We start from the raw sequence: 17054 nt of genomic DNA, 5'->3' as shown, positions 1-17054 counted from the left end.
GAAGCAGCTTTCCCTGCTCCAGGGGCTCTGACATCCCATGGGAAGAGGTCTCTCAGTGGCAGCTGGCAAGGGGCACATGAGCTCTCCTGACCCCCACGTCCTGCAGGGACAGGCGGGGTGCCAGGGGGACACAGGGTGTGAACACCATGGACACCCCAAATCTGAACCCCATGGCTCAGATTTGGGGTGTCCATGGCTTGGCTTCCTGCTGGAGGAGGCACTGAGGCTCTTCTGGTGTCCTCTAAAAGAGTTGTGTGTTTTTAAAACATCGTTTTTGGGGAAAGTTGAAGTGGGGGGTTTGAGGAAACCCTTCGTGGGGTTCCAGCGCTGTGGGGGATGCAGCAGCTCCGGGCAGGATGGGGTTTACTCATTTTCCAGGCCAGGTGGGTGACGGGCAGGGGAAGGAAGTTCTGACGCTCACGCTGGAAGGGCCGAGAGCTCGCAGGAGGCAGCGATGGGCGGCCGGGGCTGGGCCAGGACACGTCCCCAGGATCCGGCCCCTCCTCGCCGCTGGCCATCCCACCCTTCCCCTCCGAGTCCCTGAGGAAGAGCAGGCCTGGTTGGAGCAGATAAATATAGCTGTAAACAAGCAAACAGGACGTGTCCTGTGCTGGGTTCGGAGTGAGCGCGCGGCGGTGAACGTGCCACGGGGCTGCTGGCACTGCCCAGGCTGTGCCCGGGTGTGGCACTGCCTGCTGTGCCACATCCCCTGCCCACAGCCCCACGAGGCTGGGCACCTGCTGGGGAGGGGGAGAAAAGGCCAAAATGAGCCCTCTGAGACAGGGGAGGGAGCTGTGTGGGTGCAGCAGCGTGCAGCGTTTGGCCGCTGGAGATGGAGAAGGGGCAAATCCACCCCAGATGGGGTCACAGTTGGCAACAGGGGGCAGGGGGAGAGGTTTAAGCAGGAGCAGGGGAGACGTGGCTCAGCTCAGCCAAGCCTCCTCCCTGTAAGGAGAGGGGTGGTGTACGTGGGGTGCTTTCCCCCAAGGAGCTGTGGCAGAGGCAGGAGTGGAAGGACCACTGGTTTGTGTCCCCAGGCTCAGCAGTGCCACCACCCCAAAAACCCCCTGCCACTGCCTTCCCCTGGAGGCTGAACACTCTCCCCCTGTCCCCTGTGCAGGGACAGAGGACGTCCCTTCTTCCTCTACCTGGCCCTGGCCCATATGCACGTCCCTCTGGTCCCCCCGCCGCCGCCTGCTCCGGGCAGGGGCATCTACGGAGCCTCCCTGGGCCAGATGGATGCGCTGGTGGCACGGATCAAGGAGGTGGCTGACAGCCTGGGGAAGGGCAGCACGCTGCTCTGGGTCACAGGTACTGCAGGACAACGGGCTGGGGGTGACACTGGGGACTGCCCCTGGAGCGGGGGCAGGACCTGTGTTTGTCTCCTGCCCTCGATGTCCCCTGCCCTCGGTGTCCCCTCCCACAGTGTCCCCTGCCCTCAATGTCCCCTGCCCTCCATGTCCCCTGCTCTCAATGTCCCCTGCCCTCAATATCCCCTGCCCTCAGTGTCCCCTGCCCTCGGTGTCCCCTGCCCTCGGTGTCCCCTGCCCTCGGTGTCCCCTGCTCGATGCTCCCATTGCTCTGTGGGTGGGGGGTGGTCCCAGCGTGGGGTCTGGGGGTCCCAGGCTGCTGTGGCCACTCGGCTGGGTGGTGCCCACCCTGCCACCCCCTCCGGCCGCGGGGCTGAAGTGGTGGGGCCGTGACTAATTAAACCACAAATCCTCCTTCGTTAAGAAGCCCAAATCCGCTCTCTGTGCTGAGCAGCCTCCCTAATGAGGATGTCTTGCTCCTGATGACAGGAACCGCTCATTAACACCCCGAGCTGGTGGCACCGTGCCCCCCCTGCCCTGCCCTGGCTGCCCTCCAGCCCCTGCAAACCAACTGCTAAAAACCAAAATCCATCAACCAGCTGCTCTGGCTCCTGTGGGGAGGCAGCACAGGGTGGCAAAGAGGGGTGGAAGGGTCACTTGTCCTTGCCTGCCCCCCCACCGTGGGTGTCCCCTGTGGTGCTGGTGTCTCTCATGGGGACATTTCTTTCTCTTGCAGGTGACAATGGCCCCTGGGCACAGAAGTGTGAGCTGGCAGGACGCCTGGGGCCATTCGTGGGTGCCTGGCAGAGGCAGAGAGGTAACCTGGCAGCGTGGAGGGGGTCCCAGTCCCGGGGGGCACAGGGGGGGCTGCTGCACAAAGCCCTCACTGCCCACCGAGGGGACACGGGCAGCATTCCAACCCTAACCCTGGCATTTCTCTGGCTGCTGCCCTGGGCTTGAACACACTCTAGTGCTATTTTTTTTCTTTCAAACAGCCAAGTTTCCCCCAAAATTGCTGTGGGGGGTGGGCTGGGGTCCCCATTACCCCGGAGCTTGGGGTGAGTGTGCTGGTTTGGACGTGGGGTGTTGCTATCTGCCCCATCAGGGTCTCACAGCCCTCACCCCCATCCTGCCCAGAGCAGAGCACCCACCACCCTCCCCACACCCTGGGACTTTGCTTTTCTTTCTCTCCACCGTTTTGTTTTGTTTTGTTTGGGTTTTTTTTTTTCGCTCTTTCCTCCTTTTCCGGCCAAGCCATCTGCTTGGTGGGTTTATTTCAGCCGGGGCAGCCAGAAACATTCATGAGTCAGGCGTTTCCCACTTCTGCTTGTATTACGCGGTGCTAACGTGCCAGGCTCAGCTCCCCGTGCCCGGGGTCAGTGCTCAGGGTCATCCTTCTCCTCTTCCTGACACCCTGGCCACGGCACCATGGCCATTCCCTGTGCAGACAGCGCTGGCTGCCTCCCATTCCCAGCTCCCTTCCTTCTCCTGGCCCCGGCGATGCAATCGTAACCTTAATTTTCTAGTAAACAAACCCCGCTGCCGGCCCCGGGTTGTTGCTCTTGAGCAACCCACGGTCACAAGCCCGAGCAGATGGCACAGAAAGTGCAGGGCTGGGGAACAGGGCGAGCCAAACCAGCCCCTTCCCAACCCCTGTGCCCTGCAGAGCGCCCGGCTCCCTCCTGCCGGGTGGGCAGGGATGGGTTCGGGCTGGCAGAGTGCTCCAAGCTGGCTGCAGCACCCCTGCCACCTCCCTGGTGCTTGGAAAGCCGGGCTGGCACTGCCCGGGGTGCCAGGCTGGGATGCTCGGCCTTGCCAGCCTGGGGGGATTGTTCCCAGGCAGGGAAAAGCCCCCGAGGAGTGGGAGGGCAGGGGGAGACAGGCTGCTCCCTCCTCTATTGATTTCTGTGTGTTTCCATGTGTTTCTGTATGTTTCTGCGTGTGTCCAAACTTTTCTACTTGTTTCTAATTTCCTATATGTTTCTATACGTTCCTACGTGTTTCTATATGTTTCTAACATGTTTCTATAATTTTCCGACGTGTTTCTGCATATTTCTACATGTTTCTGCATATTTCCACGTTTCTATATATTTCTAACATGTTCCTATAATTTTCCAACGTGCTTCTGTATTTTTCTATGTGTTTCTATACATTACATATTTATACATGTTCCTAACATGTTTCTATACGTTTCTGCATGTTTCTATATGTTTCTAACATGTTTTTATACATTTCTACATGTTTTTATATGTTTCTAACATGTTTCTATAAATTTCCAACAATGTTTCTGCACGTTTCTAAATGTTTCTATACATTTCCAGCATGTTCCTTCATGTTTCTATATGTTCCTATGTTTCTACATTTCTATATGTTTCTGCATGTTTCTACATGTTTCTAACATGTTTCTCTATGTTTCTACATGTTTCTATGTTTCTGCATGTTTCTATATGTTTCCAGTAGCTCCATCTTTTGTTTTAGGGTCCAACCCTAAATTCCAGGGCTGTTTTCCACTGATTTGAGGTGGTCACTGCAGCTGGGAGAGAGCAGCACATCCGTGTGTGCTGCCCCTTTCTCTGTGCTTCCCACAGCCCCAAAAACTCATCTCCCACCTTGGGGTCAAAAGTCCAGCAATACTGGGATACTGGGAGAGAGAAAAACATTTCGGGGATGTGATGCTGGGCATGTTTTGAGGCAGGTTGGGGAAGTTCCAGACCTGGTGTCCCTGTGCTGAGGACCTGCTGTGTGTGTGGTGGGAGCAAGGTTTTCATCCCGCCACGGGAATGCACAGTTCAGCTTTCCTGGAAAGCCTGGAAAGTCCCCACAGCAGCAGGGCTGCATCATCCCCACTCTGGAGAAAATTCCCTGGTTGGGTTTGGGTGTTTCAGCCCTGTTTACTTCCCAAAGTGTTAATGTGACCTCATTCCCAGGCTGCTCTGACCTGACCAGAGGTGCTGGGGTGGCTTGGGCAGGAAATATCCGTCTGATGTCCTTCCAGAGACCCCTGGCCACGCATGGAAAAACCCTGCAAATGCATCCAGGAGGATGAGTTTTTCCATTTATGTGCAGAGATGGGGCTTGATATTAATTGCTGCAATTGCTGTGGTTTCCTGGGGTGGCTGGGGGAAACACCAAAACTTTGGGTGGGGAATGGGAGAGATTGGGGGTGTGCTCAGAAGGTCAGAAAGGTCAGAAACATTTTCCCTGGGCGAATCCTTGTGGCACCTGTGCCAGTGGTGTCCTCGTGGGCACGGCAGCATTGTCTGGGCTTGGATCAGCCGGTGGCATCCAGGGACTCTGGGAGGCCGGGCTGGGGACAGCCCGGGGGCTCTCTTGGCTGTGCCCCCAGGAAATGGCTCGGGGCGAGTGCCGTTGCCATGGCCCGCTGAAAGGCAGCGCACAAAGGCTGCTCCTGGGAAGTTTGCTCCCTGAATCGTCGGGATTTTCTCTTTGCCCCATTCCCAACCCCTTCCCCCTCCAGCTGCCTGGGGCCCTTTGGGCTGCAGCCAAGGCAGAGGCTCTCCAGCCCCCTTGCAGCCCTTTTGATGCTTGGTGCTCCCATTTCGGGGCTCAGCACCCCGATTTTGGTGCTCAGCACTGCAGGTGGAGAGAGGGACTGGGCAGACTCCCTGTGCAGCTCAAATCCAGGGGCAGAGCAGAGTGCTTTGGGTGCTGTCAGCGAAAGGATGGATCAGGTTCATTAGCTGGCAGGAGGGTTATTAGCAGGATGGTGTTTTTAATGAGGCAGGTTTCCAGCAGCCGGGGGAGGGGGGGCTGCTGGTGCTGAGCCCTGCAGGGGGCAGAAGCCCCTGGAATAAATTCCTACATTTCCTGCCTGCTCCATTCTCTCACCTGGCATCAAAAGGGGATGGAAATGCAATGGCTCTGGCAGCTGCTGCATTTCTCATCACTCACTGGAGCAGAGAAACACAAACCAGTGCCCAGCTGAGACCCCTTTCTTTTCCCTTTCCCTTTGAAAAACTCCTGCAGTTCTTCTCCCTTCCCTGGCCCAGTGAAACCACCCTCATTTCTGGAAATTTGCACCATCTCTGCCTCTGAACAGTTCCTTTCCCAGGGGAGCTCCGGGTTCGGGAGGTTCTCCAGCATCAGCAGGATGCTGAGCACTGCCCTGTCCTCCTGCAGGTGGGAGCTCAGCGAAGCAAACCACCTGGGAAGGAGGGCACAGGGTGCCAGCCCTGGCGTACTGGCCTGGCCGTGTCCCTGCCGGGAGGACGAGCCACGCTCTGCTCAGGTGAGAGCCCCGCGCTGGCCCCCTTTGGGAGAACCCCATCCCCACGCTGCCCCCAGGTCATCACCTGGGCTTTGGCAGCAGCTGCCTGCTCCGGTGATGCCCTGCCTTGTGCCAGACTGTACTTTTGTCCTCTCCAAGACTTAGTGGCTCAGCTGAGGGGAGCTGAAAGGGCTTTTTGTGCGGCCGGCGCTCGCAGCCAGCGCGCTGCAGGCAGCGGCCAGGGCCCGCCGGTAATTAAAAGATGACGATGTTCTCTCTGCCCAGCGAGGAGCAGGCCCGGCTCTGCGGTCTGCGGACGGCTTTCTGCGGAGCAGGGTGCGGTTGGGAGCAGAGGTGGCGCTGGCAATCCCTGCAGGATGCGGCCGGGGCAAGGGCAGCGAGGGGAGCTCCTTGCAGCCCCTCTCCCTGCAGCGTTTGCAGCCCTGCATGTGCAGCCTGCGCCTCTCCTTGCAGCCCTTCCTGGGCAGCAGCTGTGGGGCACAGCCTGGGGCAGAGCGGGGGGAATGTCCGTGTTCATTCTTGAGGGGTCCCCACCGTGCTGGGGGGTTTGGGGTTGCTGGGAATTGGGATGTCCTGTCCCTGTTCATCCCTGATGGGTGCCCATGGTGCTGGGGTCAGACTGGGGGATTTGGGGTTACTGGGAATTGGGATGTCCTGTCCCTTTTCATGCCTGATGGGTCCCCACAGTGCTGGGCTCAGGCTGGGGGGGCTGGGGGATTGTTGGATGTTGGGATGCCCTGTCCTCTTTCATCCCTGATGGGTCCCCACAGTGCTGGGGATTTGGGATTACTGGGAATTGGGATGTCCTCTCCCTTTTCATCCCTGATGGGTTCTCATGGTGCTGGGGTCAGACTGGGGGGTTTGGGGTTACTGGGAATTGGGATGCCCTGTCCCTGTTCATCTTTTGTGGGTCCCCACAGTGCTGGGGGTCAAGCTGGGGGGGTTTGTGGTTGTTGGATGTTGGGATGTCCTGTCCCTGTTCATCCCTGATGAGTCCCCACGGTGCTGGGGGGTTTGGGATTACTGGGAATTGGGATGCCCTGTCCCTGTTCATCCTTGGTAGGTCCCCACAGTACTGGGGGTCAAGCTGGGGGGGTTTGGGGTTGCTGGATGTTGGGATGACCTGTCCCTGTTCATCCCTGATGGGTGCCCATGGTGCTGGGGTCAGGCTGGGGCGTTTGGGGTTACTGGGAATTGGGATGACCTGTCCCTGTTCATCCTTGAGGCACACAGGGCTGAGGGTTTGCTGGCTGTTGGGAAAGAAGTCCCAGCTGCTGGAAGCAGGTCCTGACTGGTGGGCCCTGGGGCAGTGCTGGGTGTTTCCAAGGTCCGTGAGATAAGCTGGAGACACTCACTCGTTCCACAGCCCGAGGGCAGCTCTGGGAGCTGGATTTTTGCAGGCAAGGGAAGGTTTGAGCCAGAAGCTGAGTCACTGGTGTCTGGTGGAGGGGATGGGGAGCACGTAGCACCCCGTGGCTTCACCTCCAAATCCACGGGCTGTGGGGCAGAGCTGCCAGCCCCTCGGGCAGCTGGGGCAGCATGTGCCCATCCCATCCCCCTGTCCCTGCCTCCAAGCCCAGGAATTCTGATTATCTCCTCAAAGATCTTATCTCCTGCCTTTCCCAGCTCCAGTCGGGCAGGTTGGACAGCTGGAAAGCTAGAAACCCAGCAGAGGCAGGTGCAGCACTCCAGGTGCTTGGAGAGTGGCTCTGTGGCTCCCCAGAGTCACATTCAGCTGGTGTCCCCCCAGCAGAGCCTGGCACTGCCACGGGGCCGTGCCCAGCTCTGCAGGGTGGTGGTCTGCCATCAGGAAGGGGCACCCCCACTTTGGGAGCAGCACAGAACCAGCCTGGGGGGCGTGAGTGATGGGTCATGCTCAGGAAAGTGCCACCAGCCGTGGCCTGAGGTGGGACAGGGAATGGGGAGGGACAGAGGGACGTGGAGGTGCTCACAGCACAGGTGGCTTTTCTCTGTGCCTCTGTCCCCTCGGGACGTGCAACAGGGACAGTGAAACCCCCCCAGCTGATGGGGAAGAGCGAGAAGCTGGGGAGGGAATGAGACAGGAGGGGCTGGGAGCCCTGGGCACCCACAGAGGGACCTGGGCCAGGTGGGATCCCCAGGAGGAGCCAGGGCTGGGCAGGGCAGGTTCTCACCCATCTGCAGGGATCTCCTCCTGCCCTGGGGTTATGGAAACACCTGGCTGGGGCACGGAGGCTGCTGGAGCTGCTCAGGACTCCGTGTGCTGCCTGGCCAGGGAGCGCGGGGTGAGCGGGGTGAGCGTGCCCGGGGGCCAGGGAGCTGCAGCCAGCACAGAAACGCTGATGCCTCACCACAGACCAGCACCTGCACGCTGGGCTCTGCACAAAACTGCCTGCTCTGCTTTTCTTAATTATGTTTAATTGTCAGAGCCACCCACTGTGCTCCTGCCCTTCCCTGCCCCAACCCGAAGTAGGGCAGGGAAGAAGTAGGTCAGGAGGGTGGTGAGGAGGAGATTGCACCATCCTGGCTGTGCTGGCAGCTGGGGCTGGGCAGGTTGGCTGAGCTGGGGTGTGGGGAGAGCTGCCTGCACGCCAGGCAGTGTTCTGTGCCCATGGTGCCCAGGGTGCTCAGCACCACGGCAGGGCAGTGCTCCCAGCCCGTCCTGCCCAGGGACAGGCTGCCCATTGTCCCACAGGCAGGAGCTGCTCTCCCTGGGCACTGCCAGCCCTTTTCCTTGGTGTTCAGGTGGCAGCAGCGTGCTGGAGTGGCTTTATGTATTGAATCTCTCTTGCCAGGGCAGGGCTTGGCAGCGTGGCATTCTCTTTCCCTCAAGTGCCAAGATGTGCCCACTGGTGCCTTTGCTTTGATGCCAGCTTTGACCAAAATCCTATTTTTCCTGCTTTTTCCCATGGGTTACACCTGCCCATGGCTGGAGAAACCTTCCACCACCTCTGCCCTCAATCATGTTGCTCTCCCAGCCTGGTGTTGCTTTCCAGAGGTCCCATCCTTTGGGCAGGGCTGCCTGGGACCATCCACCTGCATGGAGCTGGGAGCTGGGGGTGCTGGGCACCCCTGGCACCAGGGCCAGGCTGCCCAGGTGGGCTGCTGTTTTGGGGGACCTGCTGTGCCCCAGCAAGGTGCCTGCAGGGGTTGCAGTGGAGAGCCAGGATTGTCTGGGCGCCTCGCAGCCGTGTTTGTTCTTATTTGTTCTCTCTGTCTCTTAGCAGCTAAATGAAAACTCCTTCAGTGGGAGAACGGGGGCTGCTGAGCCCAGGGCTCTTTCCTCTCTGTGCTCACACTGCAGGCAGGAGGCACCCAGGGGCAGGACCGACCATGGGGGCAGTGGCAGGACCATGAGGACAGTGGCAGGACCATGGGGACAGTGGCAGGACCAGGGCAGCACCCTGGTGACCCCAGTTCCTGGTGCTTTTGCCTCCTGCAGCAATTTCCTTGCCCCAGCCAAGCCCCCTGAGCTGCTGGCACGGGGTTTTGTAGCCTGAGGGGTGTGGGTTGAGCCCTGGCAGCAGTGCCAGTGTCAGCTCCTGTGCCACAGCCTGTCCCCCAGGGCAGAGCTGTCATGTGTCACTTGGCCACTGTCACTTGGGGCCATGGGACACCTTGGTGTGGGTGGTTCCTCTTAGAGGTTTGGGGTCACCTTGTGATTGCATCTGTGAGGAAGAGATGCTGTTGGTGACATTGGGGGAACAGAAACTTGTGCCCCACAGGGTGTGGAGGGTGAGGAATGGACGTGGGGGCTGTGAGCAGCATGTTCCCATCCCACTGGAGTCCAGTCTGGACCCCTCTGGGACACATGGCCAGAAGAGCCTGTGGCCAGGCTGTGAAGGGCTGATCCCATCCCACCCCCTGCAGCTCCTTCACACCTCAGGGATGGGCCAGTGGGGACAGTCAGGGTCCCAGGGCACAGGCAGCAGGTGACAAAGCAGGGACTGTCCCTCTCTGCATCCCCAGGCAGCCAGAGGCACTTGGGGTCACCTGCCCCTTCCCCGTGTCCCTCTGCCCCAGGAAGGACTGAGGTGAGTCCTGGGCACTCTGTTGTGGCTGTGCTAGGCTGGGCTCTCCTGTCCCATCCTGGCAGCTCGTGCTGTGCCCTGAAACAGCCACTCTGCATTGCCTGGGGTGCCAGGAGCTGCTGGCACTGCCTGAGAACCCCTGGGTGGCACTTTCTGCAGAGGGTGACTGACCTGCTGCCTTCCTGGAGTCGGGGTTCAGTGCCCTGCTCCCCCTGCCCCAGGGTGGCACATCCTGACTGAACCTGAGCCACTGCTGGGGGTGAAGCCAGGGCCAGGGCTGGGTTCAGCCTTTTCAGCTGCTGGGAGCTCTCTTGGGAGGGATGTGGGGCACAGCTGAGGTTGGGGAGACCCTCGCTCATTGCTCTGATGACTGTCCCCTCTTTCCCCAGCATCCTGGACATCTTCCCCACGCTGGTGGCCCTGGCTGGGGCAGCACTGCCCCCAAACAGGCACTTTGATGGCTTGGATGTGTCCCCAGTTCTCTTTGGCTGGTCGGATGTGGGGCACAAGGTAAGGCAGAGCCACCCCCAGTGCCACCCCCCTGACAGCAGGTAAAACAGGTGAGTGGGTGTCTTGGTTTGAACAGACAGGTGTCTGCTGAGGAAGGCAGGAGCCTCCCTTGAAATGGAAAATGTAAATCCCCTCCCTCTGAATTGTTATAATTTTGAAATTAAGGGGTTCTTAGGCAAAGATATGGGAGTAGGAATAACAGCTCTTTACTAGGGAAGAAAATATAAAAATACAAATGCAGTAATACAAAGCAACCCTGCCAGAGTGAGAGCAGGAGCTGCCCCTGTGTGTCAGCGGGTTGCACAGCCCCATCCCATGGGGGCTCAGCCCTCCTGCAGTGCCAGCTGTGCTTCTGCTGCAGCAGGGATCCTGCACAAGGGGGGAGTTTTCCTCTGCAGCTCCAGGGCTGCTGGAGATGGGCCTGGTGTTCCTCTGGGAATGCAGGGCAGGAGAAAACTGCTCCTCTGGGAATGCAGGGCAGGAGAAAGCTGCTCCTCTGGGAATGCAGGGCAGGAGAAAGCTGCTCCTCTGGGAATGCAGGGCAGGAGAAAGCTGCTCCTCTGGGAATGCAGGCCAGGAGAAAGCTGCTCCTCTGGGAATGCAGGGGGCAAAGGCTGCTGTGCTGTTCCAGGCTCAGATTGTATCCAGGTAGGAATGCTTGGCTCCTGCCCTGGGCAGAGCATCTCTGTTATATTTGCAGGGTCCCTCGTGGCAGGGAGGAATGATGAATCTGACTCCATTTCTCAGAAGGCTAATTTATTATTTTGTGATACTATATTATATTAAAGAATGCTAAAATAAACTATACTAAAGAATACAGAAAGGACACTTACAGGTTGCTGAAAAGATAATAATGAAAACTGGTGACTCTCTCCAGAGTCTGACACAGCCTGGCCCTGATTGGCCAAAGAGTGAAAACAACTCACAGCAGAACCCAATGGAACAATCACCTGTGGGTGAACAATCTCCAACCACATTCCAAAGGAGCAAAACACAGGAGAAGCAAATGAGATAAGAACTGTTTTCCTTTTTCTCTGAGGCTTCTCAGCTTCCCAGGAGAAAACTCCTGGGAGAAGGGATTTTTCCAGAGAATGTGAATGCCACACATCTCCCAGTGGGATGATGGAATTTTATCAGCCATGCAGTGAGATTCAATGGCCCAAAGGAGCTTTGGGTTAATGAAGATTGTTTTGTGCTTCATTCACAAACCTGGGATCAGAGGTGGAAGTGCCTGTGCCTGCAGCTTGGCACCTTTCTGTGTGTCCTGTGCCTGTCACCCCAGGGACAGCAGCCGGGGGTGCTCAGGCTTGTGGCAGCTGCAGTGCCCAGCACAGCACCTTTCTGACCCCAAAAGGTACATCAGTGTGGGCAAGGGCAGCTCCCAGGGCTTCCAACCTGCTTATACCCATTAATTTATTGCACCAGATCAAGACACAACAAACTCATCCTTCCCCCAGCTCCAGGGTGACAACGTTCCATTGGGACAGCCCACCCCGTATCCCACAGCTCCTTTCACCCCAAAAAACACAGTGTGCAGGAAAGCACGTTTGTCTTGGAGTTGCACGAGATTTTTGCAGAACCAACAACAAAAAAAAAGAAAAAAAGTGGCCTTAATAGCAGTCTCGTGGATAAATCCTGATCTTGCTTTTAAAGTACTCCCTGCTGCAAGCACCGCGAGCCAGCTCCCAGCGGGATCCTGGATTTGCTTTCGGTGTCCATCAGGGCTTTGGTATTTGCTTTGTATTTATGGAACCCTCTGCTGAACTGGGAGATGGAGCAGGGAAGGGGATGGGATGTGGCCAGCACGCTCTGCTCTGCTCTGCTCCTCGGGATTAACCCTGCTCTGCACGGGCAGGGCTGGGAGCAGGGCACTGGGGGGCTGCTGGGAGCCATGGTTTGCTGGGAATGAGCCTTTCCTGGGAGCAATGGTTTACTGGGAATGAGGGTTTACTGGGAGCAATGGTTTACTGGGAATGAGGGTTTACTGGGAGCAATGGTTTACTGGGAATGAGCCTTTCCTCGGAGCAATGGTTTATTGGGAGCAATGGTTTACTGGGAATGAGCCTTTCCTGGGAGCAATGGTTTACTGGGAATGAGCCTTTCCTCGGAGCAATGGTTTACTGGGAATGATGGTTTACTGGGAGCAATGGTTTACTGGGAATGAGGGTTTACTGGGAGCAATGGTTTACTGGGAATGAGCCTTTCCTGGGAGCAATGATTTACTGGGAGCAATGGTTTACTGGGAATGAGGATTTACTGGGAGCAATGGTTTACTGGGAGCAATGGTTTACTGGGAATGAGGATTTACTGGGAGCAATGGTTTACTGGGAGCAATGGTTTATTGGGAGCAGTGGTTTACTGGGAGCAATGGTTTACTGGGAATGAGCCTTTCCTCGGAGCAATGGTTTATTGGGAGCAATTGTTTACTGGGAATGAGGGTTTACTGGGAGCCATGGTTTACTGGGAATGAGGATTTACTGGGAGCAATGGTTTACTGGGAATGAGGATTTACTGGGAGCAATGGTTTACTGGGAATGAGGCTTTCCTGGGAGCAATGGTTTGCTGATAGAGTTGGTTTTTTGGGAATGAGGTTTTCCTGGGAATGATGGTTTGCTGATAGCGGTGGTTTTTTTGGGAATGATGGTTTGCTGGGAGCAATGGTTTGCTGGGAGCAATGGTTTGCTGATAGTGGTGGTTTTTGGGGATGAGGTTTTCCTGGGAATGATGGTTTGCTGATAGTGGTATTTTTTTGGGAATGATGGTTTGCTGGGAGTAATGGTTTGCTGGGAATGATGGTTTGCTGACAGTGGTGGTTTTTTGGGAATGAAGGTTTGCTGGGAGTAATGGTTTGCTGGGAGCAATGGTCTGCTGATAGTGGTGTTTTTTGGGAATGATAGTTTGCTGGGATCAGTGGTTTGCTGGGTGTCAGGGTGCAGCCATTCCTGTATGGGATTCCCCCCAGGGAGTGGGGTGCCCTCAGAGGGCCCCCACAGCCCCTGGGCTGGTGGTGTCCCCCGTGTCCCCTGTGTCCCCTGTGTCCCCCATGTCCCCTGTGTCCCCTCCTGGCTCCTGGCCCCTCAGCCCCGCCCGCGAGCGGCCGACAGTGACCCCGTGCAGGGTTTCCCTTGACACAAATCCTCCTGAAAGCAGCTCCTTCACTCACTCCAATGCCCAATTTCCACACTTTCCTAATTGGGGTCGCTGGAGCTCCCAGTGTGGGCTGTCCCAGTGTCCCAGGCTGTGCTGGCACAGCCGGGAACGGGGCTGGGGTGACACCAAGGTCCTGCTGAGAGCGAGGGCTGTTGGCAGGAAAAATAAACCACATCCTCCAAGGAGCACTGAGGTTCCAGGGGCAGTAAATCCCTCTGTCCATCAGCTCAATGTGAATAGCCCAGAGCACCAAGTTCAAGCAATGAATTTTTGGGAGAGCAAAGGCTTTCCCACCCCCCCGCTTCTCTATTTTTTATTTATTAAAATAATAGCCATGGATTAATGGAAGAGTTCCAGATCTGGGGATGTTTCTTGAATCCAAACAAGCTCCTTAATTATGCAGTAAATTATAACAGATTTTCTAAGTGTGGGGTTTTAAGAGGTTTAGGAACGTGGCTGTTTGTAGGAAGGGAGGTTTGAGTGCCCTTGGCAGCATCCCAGCCGTGCTGTTAAAGGTGTAGGCAAAGCTTTAAGGCTGGAGACAGATTAATTGGTTCAGTTCCTGGTCCCTTGGCCTCACAGGGCCTTGAATATTGCTGATTCCTGCTTTGGAGCTCTTTTATCCTGCCTGAGGAGTGTCAGCAGAAGGGCACTCTGCAGCAGAGCTTCCTCCTTGCACCAGGCTCACACTGCACCACCTCTTCCACTTTACACTCTCCTTATTTCCCCCCAAAAACACAAAAATCCAACCAAATTACAAAAGGTGATGTTTTATCAAATAATTTACCTTACAACTGAGAGCAATAAAAGAAAGTGAGAGCATTTAGAAATCACCCCCTACCCTGAATCCTGGCATTACTTGGAAGAGATTCCAACCAGTCCCATGTGAGATAGTGGCTACATCCAGACCGGGCAGCATGAGATGGACACCTCTGGGTGCCTGGGATCCCTGGAATGCTCTGCCAGGCAGTGTGGATGGACATCTTGGAGTGCCTGGAATGCTCTGCCTGGGAGGCCAGGCAGTGTGGATGGACATCTTGGAATGCCCAGGGTGCCTGGAATGCTCTGACAGGCAGTATGGGATGGATATCTTGGGGTGCCTGGAATTCTCTGTGCCAGGCAATGGAGGATGGACACTTCAGGGTGTTCAGTGTGCCTGGAATGCTCTGTGCCAGGCAGTGTGGGATGGACACCTCGGGGTGCCCGGGGTGCCTGGAATGCTCCCTGAGGGGCAGGGCTCCGTGCCTGGCACCTGCTCAGGCTCTGCTGCACTCATCAGCTGTGAGTGCTGTTACTAAACTTGGCACTGCAGCTGCCTACAACTCCAGCAGATGTTTCTAATTTTTAGCACAGTGGAAATTTCTTGAATCACTTTTAAACTCAAATCCCAGGGAGGAAACCTCAAGTGACTCATCCCTCAGCGAAGGCACTGGCTCCGCGGCAGATGTTATCGGAGAGAGGAGCTGCTGGAGCGTCCAGCTCACTTGTCTCCTCACTCCCCAGTGCCAGAGCAGCCATCCCGTGTGGATCAAGTATCCTAAATACCAAAAGGGAGAGATTTGACCCACCCTTCCCTCCTTGCCTCGCTGCTCACCCCTGGCTGTTGCCAGGGAAGGGAGCCCTCGCACAGCGGGGTGAGTCAGACGGACGGGAGGGATGTGGGAGTGATGTTCCAGCACCTCACCTTCCCCTCTGCTCCATGAGCTCACCCTCAGCTCGTGGCTGGCTGCTGGCTCCAGCCTGGGGCTCGGCTCCCTTGGATGTCCCCACTGCTGGCTGAGCTGGGAGCACCCAGCGAGGTGCTGGGTGACACAGAGCACCTGGGACCAGCCTGGTCCCCAAACATTCCTCAGGGATTTAGTGATGGGACAAGGGGGAATGGTTTTAGAGTAAAAGATGGGAGATTTAGATTGGATGTTAGGAAGAAATTCTTAATTTTAAGGGTGGGGAGGCCCTGGCACAGGTTATCCCAAGGGCTGCCCCATCCCTGGAAGTGTCCAAGGCCAGGTTGGATGGAGCTTGGAGCAATCCAGGCCAGTGGAAGGTGTCCCTGCTCATGGGAGGGGGTGGCACGGGGTGGGCTTTGAGGTCCCTTCCAACCCAAACCATTCTGTGATTTTATGAGCCCCAGAGCCTTTGTGATCCCTTTCTTGCCATCGAACTGGGAGGTGAATTCAGAGGGTCCTGCAGGGCCAGGAAAGTCCAAGGGAGATGTTGGTGTTTCCTGAGCCCTTCTGCCATCATCCCCCTGTGGTGGTTTCAGTTTGAAACCGGGCAGAAACACCAATTTCATGAAGTGCTTTCAGTTCACCAATTTGGGATTTCCCAGCCAATGCACCAGTTAATGTGGTGGGTTCATTGTTGGCCAAATGTCCACGTACCCTCCAGAATTATTTACTCATTTTCTTGCTGTGAGACAGAATTAGGAGGAAGCCAAAGCAGCTTCAGCACTCCCAGATCTGCTGGTTGCTCAGAGTCCAGTGGATGTGCTCAGGGGTGGGATGTGGCTCATCTGGGGAGGGAGTGGGTTTCATGGAGCAGGTTTTCCTGCCGTGGGCTGACAGGAACTCTCCTGTCCTTCTGCAGGTTCTGCTGCACCCCAACAGCGGCGCAGCCGGGAAGGTGGGCGAGATCCAGGCGCTGCGGCTGGCTCAGTACAAGGCGTTCTACACCACAGGTACTGCACTTCCACAGCTTCTAAAGCCTGGAAAAGGCTTCTGGAATTCTTAGATCCCTGCAGATGCAGGTGAAAACCTACTCAGGTCAATTCAGCCAAGAGCAGACCCAAGGATGTGCTGAGCTGGCTGCAGGGTGGTGCTGCAGCCTGGGGCTGGTCTCAGGAATGCTCCTGGATGGGGTGGAAATGGGCCATCCTGGGTGGGTGAGGAATACAGAGGTGATCCCAGACCTCTGTGACTCCAGGGTTTTCTCCCATTTCCTCCCTAGGAGGGGCCATGGCCTGTGATGGCAGCACGGGGCCGGCACAGCAGCACTACCCACCCCTCATTTTCAACCTGGACCGTGACCTCCAGGAGCAGCAGCCTCTGGATGTGGCCTCCAGGGAGTACCAGGCAGTGCTGCCTGCCATCAGCAGGGCTTATGCCCAAGCTCTGCAGGACATTGCAGCAGACAACGTCTCGGTTGCAGATTATTCCCAGGATCCAGCTGCAATTCCCTGCTGCAACGTGCAGCACGTGGGCTGCCGGTGCCACGGGGCTCACGGAGCCACACGGGATCCCCACGTGGAAAAGAGAACACCCTGGCTCTGTCTTTAAGCAAATAATTGCTCAGGCTGCTCCTTTCCCAAGGGTGCTGTCTGTGAATTCCAGGCTGGAGGTGGCCATGGAGAGGGATGGAGGCTGTGGTTCCCTTTGCTCCGTGCTGGGAAGAGGGAGGTGAGCTGGTTTTGGGTCTGGGGGAGCACAGAGGGTCCCCTTTGGACCCTGAGCACGTGGAAGGCTTTTTGTAGGGCTCGTTATCTGGAAAGAGACAGCTCTTGGATTAAAACTACCTTCTGTGAGAGCTGGCTTTGGGAGAGGAATCCTCTGGGAAATTTGCTTGGTTTTCCTCTGAACAGAAACCTTACAGGAGCAGCTGGGAGAGCACAGGGCAGGGGAGGATGGGGCTCACAGCCTCTGGGCAATCTGCCCCTGCAGGTTTGGTGGCTGCAGAGAGAAAATTCCTGGCTGGCAGGAGGGGAGTGCTCTGGGAATGGAGCACCTGCCCCAGCAGCTGCTGAGCTTCACCAGAGGGGTCAGGGCAAGACCCAGCTGTCTGTGCAAGGAAGGAAGGAAGGAAGGAAGGAAGGGGGTCCCAGGCTGTCCC

General features: G+C 56.8%; 1 protein-coding gene across 4 annotated transcripts in view; it reads left to right on the top strand.

The window, feature by feature from the left end:
- The window catches only part of ARSG (arylsulfatase G), a 30246-nt gene extending 13500 nt beyond the window's left edge, over positions 1-16746 (top strand). For all 4 annotated transcript variants that reach the window (XM_064395982.1, XM_064395983.1, XM_064395980.1 and 1 more), the window contains exons 7-12: positions 1121-1311; positions 2047-2127; positions 5451-5559; positions 9959-10079; positions 15816-15906; positions 16176-16746. In XM_064395982.1, the coding sequence (XP_064252052.1) occupies positions 1121-1311; positions 2047-2127; positions 5451-5559; positions 9959-10079; positions 15816-15906; positions 16176-16504 (922 nt within the window). In that variant the 3' untranslated portion in view covers positions 16505-16746. The remainder of the gene's footprint in view (positions 1-1120; positions 1312-2046; positions 2128-5450; positions 5560-9958; positions 10080-15815; positions 15907-16175) is intronic.
- Positions 16747-17054: the final 308 nt, after the last annotated feature.

The sequence above is a fragment of the Passer domesticus genome, chromosome 20, assembly GCF_036417665.1.
Source record: "Passer domesticus isolate bPasDom1 chromosome 20, bPasDom1.hap1, whole genome shotgun sequence".
Taxonomy (NCBI): domain Eukaryota; kingdom Metazoa; phylum Chordata; class Aves; order Passeriformes; family Passeridae; genus Passer; species Passer domesticus.
Note: the sequence above shows the minus strand (reverse complement) of the source record. Positions and strands in the feature narration are given on the sequence as shown.